The sequence below is a fragment of the Heliconius melpomene genome, chromosome 8, assembly GCF_056956725.1.
Source record: "Heliconius melpomene rosina isolate 202511_hmr_F chromosome 8, ASM5695672v1, whole genome shotgun sequence".
Lineage (NCBI taxonomy): Eukaryota > Metazoa > Arthropoda > Insecta > Lepidoptera > Nymphalidae > Heliconius > Heliconius melpomene.
Genome location: NC_140396.1, coordinates 1,181,792 through 1,195,668, shown reverse-complemented (window position 1 = coordinate 1,195,668; position 13,877 = coordinate 1,181,792). Strand labels below are relative to the sequence as shown.

The 13,877-nt window shown below is 35.6% G+C and overlaps 1 protein-coding gene across 4 annotated transcripts in view; it reads left to right on the top strand.

Moving 5' to 3' along the window:
* The window catches only part of Nrx-1 (Neurexin 1), a 122,436-nt gene that overhangs the window by 15,960 nt on the left and 92,599 nt on the right, over positions 1 to 13,877 (top strand). For all 4 annotated transcript variants that reach the window (XM_085188990.1, XM_085188989.1, XM_085188988.1 and 1 more), the window contains exons 2-3: positions 57 to 440; positions 1,942 to 2,075. In XM_085188990.1, the coding sequence (XP_085045116.1) occupies positions 111 to 440; positions 1,942 to 2,075 (464 nt within the window). In that variant the 5' untranslated portion in view covers positions 57 to 110. The remainder of the gene's footprint in view (positions 1 to 56; positions 441 to 1,941; positions 2,076 to 13,877) is intronic.

Below are 13,877 nucleotides of genomic sequence, written 5' to 3'. Positions count from 1 at the left end.
TATAAATATAAGGTACATTTTTAAAATTATATAATTGACCTTACATTTTGTTTCAGGACCGCAAGAAATGAAACGTAAAAGGACATCAGTAGGTTGATGACGTGCTCGCCATGTCGGTCCACGTCAGATCGATGCGCTACATCCTCTTCTGTCTTCTCTCTCTAACCCTCAACCGGAACTTGGCCTTCGTTCTGGACAAACAGAACCCGTACTCCCAGTTCAAAAAGTGGAACGCCGGACTAAACGGCACTTTGGAGCTTGAGTTTAAAACTGATCAGCCTAACGGTCTTCTCCTGTATACCGATGATGGTGGGACTTACGACTTTTTTGAGTTGAAACTAGTGAACGGTGCGTTAAGGCTGCGATACAATTTGGGTGGTGGTGCCCAAATTATAACTGTTGGTAGTAATTTGAATGATGGCCACTGGCATAAAGTGCAGGTGAGTTGAGCTATACGTGTTGTTTTTTTTTAGATAAATATTGTTTGCGTTGTTGTAGAAAAGGTGTAAAAATTTTAACGTAGCGGGAATTGAATCTGTGCCTCTTGGAAACTGTACAAGCGCTATGACCACTTAACCGTTTCTATCTTCAGTGTGGAATAGCACTAATAATAATTAAAAATGTGAAAAATATCTTCGCGTAGCCTCGCCATACCATATAAGGTAGACGGAGAAACTGGTGATATGTCACTACGTTCCACACTTCTCCGAAAATATAGAGCTATAATGATGATTCAATTTATATATAATTCAATTTATATATAATTCAATTTATGTAAAGTGCCAATATACGGTCTTCAACATAATAAGGAATAACATAAAGTACCTATAAAATTTTGTCCAACTAATGGAAGTATAGTGTTACATTTATTTAGCAAACACTCGAATTCCCATTAGAGTCATGATAAGATTTTTTTTATATAAACTGTTTACTGTATATAAGTAGAAGCTTAATATACTACTGGTGTCTAAACCACCTTTAATCTAGTACGAATTTTCATCCAGATGAGAATCGAATCCACAACCATCATATTCCGTTATCAAGTACGCCACCATGGTAAATAAAACAAATAAAAAACATAGCCACAGTTTTTCACAGGTTTTTGTTTGCGTGGGATAATAGCCTCTTATTTATTCAGTCTAGAAGTCGGTACGGATCTTCCGCGTCCGTTTCTATATGGTACTAATTTATAATCATTATATTCAAATTAATGTTAGCAGACTGTTTTGTATAAATAAAAAAAGTCGTCGTAGTTTGGTATAGCTTTTGACTGTTTAATGCGACGGTTGTGTGTTCGATACTCATTCGATGTACTTTGAAAATAGAGTGGAGGGTTTGGAACGGAGTGCCCTAATTCTAGGTTCTCTCTGGATATTCTGTTATGTGTAGAATACAGCTTGCTGAAAATAAAATATTAAATATTATAAATTGACACTGTCGTAAAGCTTTACAAGATGGTTGTGCGTTTGATTCTACTCTATTATCTATCTCTATCTTGTCCACCCGTGGTCGTCTCGTCCACTCGTGGAATTTATGATTAGAACATTTTTTGTACCTCATGTGGGCTTTTAAACTGAATAAGATTGAAATGGATTAAGGAATGTCTTAATATTAGATTTACTTTTCCTATTTCACTTTCTTTCCAAATGATCTTATTTTGTAATAAATAAACTTTATCAAAAAAACTTTGTAAAAAATATACTTACTACAGAAGTGTTAACAACGAAAAGTTATAACAACGGTACAGATATTTTGTCGTGGACTTGTGTAAATAAATGACTTACTTTTGTAGAGGTATAAGGTGTGGCTTTAAATCCTGCTACGAAATTTTATATTGAATTTAATATATAAATGAATAGGATGTTTTCTCCACGACGAGAGACCAGTCGTGCCACAATATACAACATTTAATTTATTTAATTTATTACTTATCTTCACAAGGTGGCCCGTCGCGACGAGCACACCACGCTCGCAGTCGACGGCATCACGCAGAGCAAGACCTCGAGGGGCAAGGAGTTTGCGTTCGGCAAGTTCAATACCAACTCCGATGTTTTCGTCGGGGGTATACCGCCTTCGTGAGTACATTTGCTTTAAATTAAATATTTATTTGAATGTTAATTGATTTTACTAAGTCTATATGTATTCACTTGAACTAGAGGCAACCAAGGAAGGAAGAAACTTGATGGAACTCGTCTGATTTTTTACGTATGCCTCGTTTGCCTTGTCCTTAGCGCAATGCTGTTCCCTCCACAGAATACAACGGACAACGGACAGTCTGAGTTTATGGACTCTGGGGAGGAGTGCTAGCACCCCCCTGGGATAGTGTCTCCTCTCAGTGCCACTATTATGTTCCAGGAAAGGGTGGTGAGTCACTGAGCCCAGCAATATCAAATGTGAAAGGCAATGGCAAAAAATCAAACTTAAACCTGGTTTTAAATGCCGAGGGTGATAATAGTCCGGTAGAGTCTGTTGATGCATGTTGTCATTGGTGGCGATGTGACTCTCCCATACGTACTTTAGTGGCCTCTTACGACACGATCAGGATCAGAGCGATCCTACTCTAAGCCGGGATTACCAGTACAGTGAGTTCTGCACTTAGGCTGACATTTAACTAAAAGAGCGAGTCACGGATAAAAATCAAAGGGTACTAATACAGGCGATTCATCAATTCCATAGAATTCAATATCGATAGTAGTCTTGAAGTTGAATTGAGATCTGCCAAGGAATGTGCCGAATAGACGAGAAAATTATATAATAAAAGGTAAAATTCCTGGAATATATCTGGCATTAACTATTCATTGGTTTTTGTTTTTATTTATGTCTAGGTCTAGATCTGGATAAAATACTAAATGACTTGACTCTAAATCTTAAAATAGTTCTAGACAAAAGCTTTCTAACTTCGTCTTCACATTGCAAGTTTAAATGTCATACTATTTTAGGTATTATATTATGATATGATGCATTTAAATTTGGTTTTCTTATACAAAATACTAATTGTAATTTATACAATTTTTCTTTGTTCTGTAAATAGAAATAGTAAAATGTATTTCCTTGAAAATATGACAAATACTATTAAAGAGTAATGACATTGCATGTTGAGAGACGGAACTTAACGCTGTGCTTTGTTCTGATATAAATTCAAATTCACAATATTCTTTATTCAAATAGGCAATTATTATAAGCACTTTTGAATCGTCGAATGAACATATGAACAAAAAGCTACCACCGGTTCGGAAGGCAGTTCTGCTGAGAAGAGCAGGCAAGAAACTCAACAGTTGCTCATACTTGATAATATTTTGTTTCCTGTAGTGGGAACCGAACCCACAACCAGTCGCGCTTACAGTCACACACTTGTGCCCCTGCACCACGAATGGTCTCTTAAACTTATTTTAAGAGAATAAAACAATAAAATACATGTGGTCGGATAGGAATGTTTATTATGCCCGGAACGCCTCTCTGGTATGTCGACATGTCTTCTCGTTGCATTTTTGTAAAGGATTTTGCTGAATTCACGCGAATGCTTAAACGTTGCCACAGACGCTCGAGCAATTTCCACCGTTCAGCTCACGGTTAGAATAATGTCTGATATTATTTTCGAGCCCTTGTGGTTCATTGGTGGTTTTACTGGATGTTATGGTTGAGGATTCGATTTTTTTCAGTTCCATCTTGATTTTTTTTCACTTCACGCTCTATAACGTATATAGTAAGGTTGGCAAAGGAAGGCACACTAGGCTTTCCTTTAAATAGACTCGGCTCCTCACATAAATTCCAATTTTGTTCGACGGTTTTAGATTTATTATACATTGCGTTGTGAAATTCAATTTATGCCTTAAACATTTCGTGCGACTGTAAATGTAGACTGTAAATTTTCGGTTCTTACTTGAGGTAATTAAATAATTAATACTTTTGTTCCCTCACTCTGGTTCCACCACTCATCACGCAATGCCTCCAGAATTCGGCGGAAAGTGAGGAACGGAAATGTCCTAATGGAAACGGAATGTCTTAACACTAGCTTCCTAGGTTACCACTGCCTGCTATGTCTAGGATATATCGTAAAGTTAAAAATAAATCTGTACTTTATCGTATCCTGTACAATTTGCAGCACAAAAAATTAATTTGATTTCAACAACAAAAATAGAAAATAAAAAGAAATCGTATTTTAAAAATATTTCATTCATTTCAAAGGTCAGAAATATTTCCAGGCGTATTAAAACCGAGCATTAATTATGCACGGGTACGAGGCAGCGTGGACCATTCAGTCATTCACCACCAGTCCACGGTAGGCGGTTGTAGTGAATGAACGACTAGGCACTACTAGTTAGCTGGTGTAGTGTGTTTCCCTTCTAACTGGAGGCTAGGAAATGTGTAGGCACGCGTAGTAGTAGTTTGTGCGTGAATAGCTTGACGGGTTGTATTGCTAGGGTTTGTGGGAATATGGGTGCTTTTTTCTTTGGTGTCGTAGCGCAGTGAACACGACGGTTGGGGGTTCGATTTCGGTTCTCCATACAAGGGAATGAAAGGGGTTTGTGCAATAAGCAATATTATTAAAAACAAACATTTTTAAAGATATATTTCATGAAAAAGCACCAAAATATCATATGTATGAATATACATTTGTATTAATTAAAATCAGTATTTTACAACAGTACTCTGGTAAATATTTAAAGCATCCATAAAATCTATACTTGTATAGATATCATAAAAGTTCTTCAGTGACGTCACAACCCATGATTCAGAATTTCCGTTTATGTGTCTTCCGGGGGTCTGTGTAGACGTGACGTGGTTCAAAAAGGCTCCATAGTGGCGCCGTGGGACATTGTATGGCTTCGATGCTCGTTATTCGGAAAAATGTTTGTTTATAACTATTTTCGTTTGTTAACCAACTTTAAAAAGGAGGAGGTTATTAATTTGTTGTTTTTTTACCAGCCTGCAGCGAATCCCGAATAATGTTAAGACACTCCGCTCTCTAGTTTCCACAGATTTCTGTAGGGTTGGGAGGTAGAGAAGAAATGAAAATAATTATTTCATTTCTCCGAGTGGGAATCGATTTTAGTCGTATCATAAATTGTCTTTAAAAATCAAACATCGTCTAAGAAAATGAAATAACAAAAGTAGAAAAGCAAAAAAATAAAAGAAGCAGAAACAAACATTAAACTTAATACAGTTGACGCTTGTATTAATTAAGGTGAGAAACACCGACGAATATAGCAATTTATTTTTCTTTGTAGTTACTTTGAGATGATAGCTCTTGATGCTACTCGGCGATTTCTTTCAACTTTTTATTAGAAGCACGGACGGACGGACGGTGGTTTGTTAGGAAGCATGTGTTATGTATAGTTATAAATCTTCTATATGGTATTAGTCCCGGCTTTTATTACCACGGTTTGTCTTCAATATACTCTATGGTAAGTTCTTTGGACCTTATGTTCTACATCACGACATCCACCAGCTATCGTTTCCTTGGTCTTTTGGGGGGTCTAACTTCAGATATAGCAAGGCACTATCTTCTGATAGAGTTTCTAGGCCTGGCCATACTATAGTTATGTATGTAACCTGGTAACTAGTCGAAGCCGTTGTGCTTCAGCAGCACAGCGATCGACTGTTAACGCGACTATTGTGAATTCGATTCCAATATGGGGAATAAATTAGTTTATTTTCTTCGCCCCGGTAACAATACAAAGCCCAAAAAATACTTAACACATATAACTATCCCGTGAAAAAAAGCGTGAAACTAAAAAAATATATATTTTAAACGATATTAGCCCGTTTATTTATAAATAAAAAATAAGTATTACTTATATCTTTATCTCCAGTAGGATTTAGAGAATATTTCGCGTAACTAAACAATAACTATAACTTATTTTTTATCTCCAGTAGGATTTACTATGTTTCGAGTTTCAGTAGGTCTTACTGGTAATCCCTTACATGTCGGTAGAGCGTCGCCGTCGAAAATAAATCACGTCGGACAGTGTCAGGTCTTGATTACGTTATTGTGGAGAATTTGCGGCAATTAAGAGGGGGTCGAGCAAAGTAAACATTTACTTAATTAGCGCTGGTCGTTGTAAAGGCGGCCGTGTGGTCCATGGGTAGCTTCAGTTTTTTGGGTGAAATTTATACTTCGTGGTGTGGTGTTTTTAAGTGATGAGAATCATAGGTTATAGGTATATTACACTAGCGACCCGCGGCTTCGCCTACTTCGTATTACAAAATTATTTATTTTCTTATCTGAATTAGTTTCGTGATCTAAGAACATTATCATTTTAAAGGCTATAATTATAAATACATTAATAACTAAAGCTAATAAGTAACTGAAGAGAATGAGTGAGAGAGAGAGTTTCTAGTATTTCTATGTAAACGGAGCTACCTCAAGCTTAAAGTAGTTTCATTTTACTTACCCTGTAACATGCAAGATAATAATAAGTAAAGTATAAGTAATTTTAAAATTCTATCCTTCCATTGGTATTTGAATCCACAATAATTACGTTTAATTATTATAAACGCAACTGCACCTTGATGGCGTTAGTAAAATTTAATATCTTAAAAGTCCTAAATGAAGGCAGTTAATAAAGACCACCATTTTGTAATATCGCGTAGATTTTAAAGTATTTCAGGAAAATGTTACCGTCAATCTCGAAACTTTGAAGACGTTTTTAAGTATTAAACAGCAGAGTGAAATTTCTATTTAACGTTGTATTTTATATTTGAAATTGTATTTTTAAAGAAGGTCTATTTTTAGAGGTAATTTATGTATGGGCGTTGTTTTTATTCAGAAATTAAGTATATATGTATATATATCAGCTTCAACAAGCAAAACAAGCTATGCAGAGGGAACCTAGTCATCATCATCATCATCATCATCATCATCAGCCTGTCCTCGTCCACTGCTGGACATAGGCCTCTCCAATGGCACGCCACTGAGCTCGATCTTCAGCTCTTCGCATCCAGCCGCTGCCCGCCACTTTACGAATATCGTCACCCCAGTGGGAACCTAGTGTTAAGTATAAAATATAAGTGGGAAACGAGGTGTGCGTTCTTATTTTTAACTTCACCTCATATTCTGAGAACAATGTTAGCCTTAACAATATGAATGCAGTACTAACGTCAAACACTATAATACCAGCATGTAATTAGCATCTGAGTCATTACACGTTTCAAAGGAAATCGATTAATATTCACTGGACAGGAACCCGGCTAATGAAGCTTTACAAATTACACGAGGATTTCTGGATATTATTGCTACGGAATTCAAGAATTAACTACGTATTAGTATCTAATGTCGTGTGTCTTGTATATCTTACAGTTTCGATCAATGGCTTCCCCTTTAATGATGACTATTAAAGGAAGATTTGGAAGACTTTGTAAGGTTTTGTTTAGGTAAATTGTACAAATTGAATAGTTTCAACGTCAGAGGCCGTTATGGCGCAGTGCCACAAGCATGTAACTGTAAACACGACAGTTGCGAATTTGATTTCTATTTGGGTAATCAATTATTAATTATTTATTAATATTTTTATTTCTCAGCTCTGATAACAAAAGCATAGCTTTGAGTTTTGTCACTCAACACGCAATGTCTCGAAAATTCATAACAAATTTGGGGACGGTATGCCTTAACTTAGGTTCCCATTACTATTTCGGGGTACAGCGTGAGCTTGAGCGTGAGAAAAAAAATAAAAACAGCTAAGAACATTCTTTTTTCAACAGAATACATTGATAAGACGAATGCAATAAGAGCACACTCGATATGTTTACTATCAGTAAGCATATCGAGGCTAGAATAATAGTGCTACGTAAGTGCTACGAAGCTACGACATGCATTTTTATTAAAATATGTATGTATCAAATTTGAAGTTTTTTGTTCTGAGAATTATTGTCTTCTTGTTGATGCCAAGAAGAATCTCAAGAAGGATTTTTTCATATTTTTTAAAAGTTAAATTACACTTTTTTGATTATCTGAAATATTGTAATAAATGCAAAGACGTCATTGTTTCTTTAAATGGGCGATATACAAGTGGAAATCTACGTTAAATTGTTCTAAAATATATTTTTCATATATTTAAAGTGTAATTCCAATCTTAGAACAAAAAATACTTTATTTTAGAAAACGTTTCGAAACTTGAACTTGGAGGAACTAGAATCCGCGTCTTCCCGCGCCAAACTGTTTCCAAGAGAAGTAGGTTTAAATCCCTACGCTACGCTACGTTCAATTTTAAATATGTTTTCTAAAAAAGTATTGTTCTGAAATATAAACAGCAATGTTATAAAGAGTTGCAATTTTTCATTCCATATCCGGCGCAGGTAGCCTTTTGCTATATGATGACATCCTCAGGATGTTACAAAGCTTCCTTTGAATGTAAGTAGGTCGCGAGTGAGCTACAATCGTTTTTATAGTTAGCTGAATAGGCTATTCAGTTTTTAATTGTAATATATGAGTAGGTAATGTGGTAAGTCTATATTTTTTTTCAGATTCACAGGATTGTGGGATAGGTACGCCACATGTACGAGGGTAGGCAGAGGGATTCACAGAAAAGGGAGCGGAGAGGAGTTCTACTAGGATACTAGATTCAGTGAAGTCAGAAAAAGTTATGTGATTCCTTCTACAAAACAAATTTAATGAATTCTGCAATTGTTTCATTTTGCAAAACGACGTAAACTGTCACATGTGAATCGTTCCACATGCATCTAAAATTTTTGTCATTACCACATACGGAATAAAGGTGATTTCGGCACGAAAACAAATGATAGTCGTTAAAAAACCTAACATGACCTATCTACATCAAAGGGCTGGGACGTCCTCGGGACTGTACAAAGGACTTTTTGCATGTAGGGCTTACGTAGGGATCAGCGTAGCGTTTGGGTCATATGGTATTCCTTTTGAGTTTTCACGTATATTTGTTTTGTTGTAAATTTCTATTTCATTTTTGCAATTCGTTGTCTTTTTTTGTATATTTTTTATTTTCTTGCTCTATATGTGTATATTGTTTTTAGATGTATGTTGGAAATACATTGAGTTGGTGTTGAGTTCCGTTTTCAGAAACCCAGAAATCTCCAGAATTCGGTGGAAAGTGGGAGACGGAAGTGTAACTGATGTACTTAATGGGAACGGAGTGTTTTAAAACGTAGTGTTTGATTATCTCTCGTATGGTATGCTTAGTGTCAATTTTTGAGACATTGCGTGATCACTGGCTGGAACTAGGACTTAACGCCGGATTGTGTCTTGTTGTCAGATTAGTAGAGCGGGAAAATAAAAATAATTAATTCCACAGAGTAGGATCAAGCCGCATCCATCGCGGTGCCTCTGCGCCACAACGATCTTTAAAATAAAACAAAATTTAAGCGTTTTATATCTTCTAAACTTCCAAAATTTCACACGCTAGAGTAAAATGGGATAATAAAAGTTGCTATAACTTCCATACACACCCATGTACGAGTATCTAGTATCTAGTGAAGGCGTATTCACGTAGCGTTGGCATCACGAGAGCAAAGAACTTACGAGATTTGGGTCACGGAACGATGTTTACTTTTAAGCTAGCATTGTCTAAAAGGATACGGATCGTAGCTTTTGTTCCACTCAAATTGTATTGACGAGAAATTCGATAGAAATGTAAATAGCGTGTTGTGAAAAAAAACGTTACAGGTTTTAGATCAATTCGGAATTTTTTGGTTGGGGTGAATCATGGAGTCTTTATGAAAGGTGCATTTTTTTAGCTTCCTGCTATATTTCGTTTATAGCGAAGGTATAAGGGTTATACCCTATTGTTAGGCCGCTTTGCTCCCTATTAATGATCAGCCAAATTTTCATTTGTTTAAAGATCGTTCTTGTTCGTTTCTTAAAAATGTAATCGCGATCAAAACGCGGCTTCGCCCCCTTAAAGTTGTTATAGTCAAATTATACAAAATCTCTACATTAATTGTAGCTTATTTTGTTAAAGTTAGAATTGATGTGTTAAATTTCCCCAAATATATTTAGTGGCTTTTGCGTGAAAGTGAAACAAACATACATTCTACAAATTTTCACATTTATCTATATATATAAAAGGACTTGTCCTCACTGACTGCGGTAAGACGCACGCACAGCCGTAACCGCTGTGCGTAGAAACGTAAAATTTAGACAAAAGTTTACTTTCGTAATCTGGACATCCACTAAGAAGGGATTTTGAAAAATTTTAACCCTAAAGGGGTAAAATAGGGGTTCAAAGTTTGTATGGAAAAAAATTTAAATCGGCACCGATTTTTATAAAATTTGAAATTTAGATTTTTAAAAGTATTTAATTGAACACGTGTTTCATCGTTTTCTAGAATTCTCCCCTTAAGGGTGCAAATAAGGGGTTGAAAGTTTGTATAGGTTTTTTTTAAATCGTCACCAATTTTTATAAAATTTGAAATTCAGACTCTTAAACGTATATAATTAAACACATGTTTCATGGTTTTCTAGAATTCACCCCCTAAGGGTGCAAATAAGGGGTTGAAAGTTTCTATGGAAAAATCTGCAAATCGCCACCGATTTTTATAAAATTTGAAATTTAGACTCTTAAAAATATTTCATTGAACACATGTTTCATGGTTTATTAGAATTCACCCCTAAATAAGCTAGCGAAGCTGCGCGCGTCCGCTAGTTTATTAATATTAAGAGGATAGGATCATATTGTAGTATTATGTAGGTATGTGTATTACGTCTAAAAACAATAATCGAACCCATACCAACTTTATCACGCATTTAACTCGCAAGTAGCAGTGTTACTAAGCCTATCCTAAAACCAACGACTATATTGGCACTTTCACTCAAGTAAAATATGTAGAACGGGAGTAGCAACATCTCCACTTTTACTAATAATCCGGTTTTATTAAAAGGGGCGACGAAAAGAATGTGGAATTGACATTTTCTTGAACTTTTACCCTTATTTATATAATATACTTTTATTTTTTAGCTCTGTATCGCACATAAAGCAGGATAGGGGGGAACCTTGTGTTTAGACACTCCGCTTCGCACGCACCTATATATTATATTATATGTACGAGGCTTTCATCGATCCGGTAATAAGACAAAAGGCTGCGTTGAATTCTGTTACACAACACACATTGGTAAAAAATGGAGGGCGGAGTGTTTCAACACTAGGTTCCCTCTGCCTACCTTTCTATCGGGATATAACGTGAAGCTAAAAAATATTCTTAAAATACTCGTTAACTAGAAAGTATAACCATCGTAAACGTACCTACATCATTTTAGTACTCGTAGATAAATCAATAGATTCTGTAGAAAAAAACGAATGAATGAAATGCTAAAATTGGTTTTCTACTCTGCACATAGTTTCGTTGTTTATTATTAAAATTTTATTTTTGTTCCATGAATAATACACTGGTTCCAATTGAACTATGCCTAACTATCGCGAGTTCGGTCTGCGGAGACCGGCCTGACCTATATTCCATGGAAGATGTATACATAAATTATTTTAGTAGTACGTAGTTCTCCTCTAATACATATGTATTGTTTGCCTATTAATTTATTACTTGGATTGATTTATCAGTTTATTAGTTTATTGGTTTGTTTCTGTAACGCGGCCAGCGTAGGTTCGATTTTTCCTATATAATATAGTAAATGACTGAGGCCAATTTTGGCTCAGGGGCACGTAGGTGTAAGTGTAAACGTGATAGGTTGTGGATTCGAGGATATTCAATATTTTCATTTCGGCGTTCTGGTGACGATGCAAAGCGCGGCGTTTAATTGCGTCACTGAGCACGTAATACCTCTAGAATTAGGTGGAAAGTGGGGAATGAAAATGTCTTAATACTAAGTTTACACGATCTTTCTGATCCCTCTTGATCCATCCAATTTTTGAGACATTGTGTATGTGGCGGAACTTAACGCTGCGAGCTACAATCATTTCGTTTACAGTGAGAGTCTATCCCACTGAATCGAGATGGTCTGAAATCATCATTATTTTTTAATAATCATTGTAGAGAAAAGTTCTTACAAAAGTACTAACATGCAATAAAAGTCGTTAAAATTCTATAGAATTTCGACGTGACGGGATGTGAACGTAAAGGTTAATTGGCTAACGTTTGAACGGTATCCATTCTTTTTATTGTATGTTGTCAAAACGATTTTTGGTTTTCAATTTGCCTTAGTTATTATGTTTTTTTAATTTCGTTTTGTTGAAAGCGTTTTTTTAAACCTAGGGGACCTAGTTTTAGGATAAGTCCAGGCAAAATCTTTAATGCAGAAAATTAAAACCAAAATTATTATAGTACAATTTTGTTTCAAAAGCCGTGGTGACATAGTGGTAGCGTCAGTCTCAGATCAGGATTATTGTGAGATTGATATAAGCATCGGGGGAATTTGTATATTTATTTTCATTTCACCGATCTGGTGGACACGGCGTTGAGTTCCGCCATTCAATACGCTACTCTGATAGATGCAGGATATTGCGTTAAGCAAAAATAATTATAGAGTAAGGTTTTAAGGTGTATCTCAGCAATATAGCAAGGTAGTAGAGGGTACCTGGGAACGTAATGGTAAGACTATTCTCCCATAAAGTCACTTTCTGTCCATCTCTGAAGGCGTTGCGCGTTGAGTAGCGGAGCGTTACCAGAAATTGGAAATAAAAATATTATAAATGTTATAAATATAATTTCCTCGAATGGGAATCGAACCCTCGAGCGGCAGGTTTAGTCGCACGACTGGACGACGACGACGACTGGTCTCAAATATTATATTAATTAATAATCTAAGTCTGAAAATTATTCTGTTCTAATGGATCCAAATTATATCTATAGAAATAATAGACTCGGCCGTCTAAACAACATCGCTTTGTACTCTTGATTTGTGTACGAGGGTTTGTTGTGATTGATATTATAACCCGTGGCCGTGTTGTTTCTGCTATCATATTTCAGGCTTTAGTAAATCATTTCTTTATGTAATGATTTTGTTATAATTGAAAATTGTATTGGTGTATAGTATCTAATGATAGATATTTTTTTATTTATTTTGAGGCCAACGAGGCACAAATGATAGAAGGATGTAATCGTGACATATTGTGGGTACGAATTCCACTGAAGGAATTCGGTTATTTTGTTGTGGACTAGAGAAAACCTAATTATTTTATATTTAATTTATATGAATTATTTCTTTTTGGGCTCAGTTTATTGGTAGGCAGCTACATCAGATGTTCAAACTCCATCTACTAGGGGAAGGGACTCGCAACCCGGACGTTAGGCTAGGTAACGACGGATGGATTAGATAACGGCTGCCGTTGACCTTACCCACACCCCCCATCAATATCTGACTTGAGTGTACGTTGCCTAAGTTATTTATGTAATAATTATATACATATTTAATATTTTCTTCCTAAAATTTTGAGTTTAAAAAAAATCAATTAACTTGTTAAAGGGACTATCATATACAAAATAAAAATGCTTAAAAAGTAACAGGTTTTTTTTAACAAAATACATTATTAAGATGAATATGATGAGCACAAACTCGACATGTTTTCTAGTAGGCAGTCCAAGGTTCCATCAGCCAACGTCCAATTCCACCATAAGACCACTTTGACTACAATGTAAATATTTCAATTGGAACCAGTAGTTCCTAAGATTAGAGCATTCAACCGAACAAAGTCCTCAGCTTTACAATACTAATAGAGAATGACCGTAAACTATCGCGTGCATTAAATTCTTTAATTCCAATATAAAATCTATTCGGCCCACTTTTATTTATGAGATTAAGATAAATCATAGTTAAAGCGGATATAATTATTTTTGTTATTCCTTTATCGAATTATGTATCGCGTGACAATGGGGCATATAAAATTGTTTAGGCTTTATTGCGTGACGAGAAACGCAGGAAGCTCGAGGTCCCGTGTTGCAGCTACGGGTAACGGAAT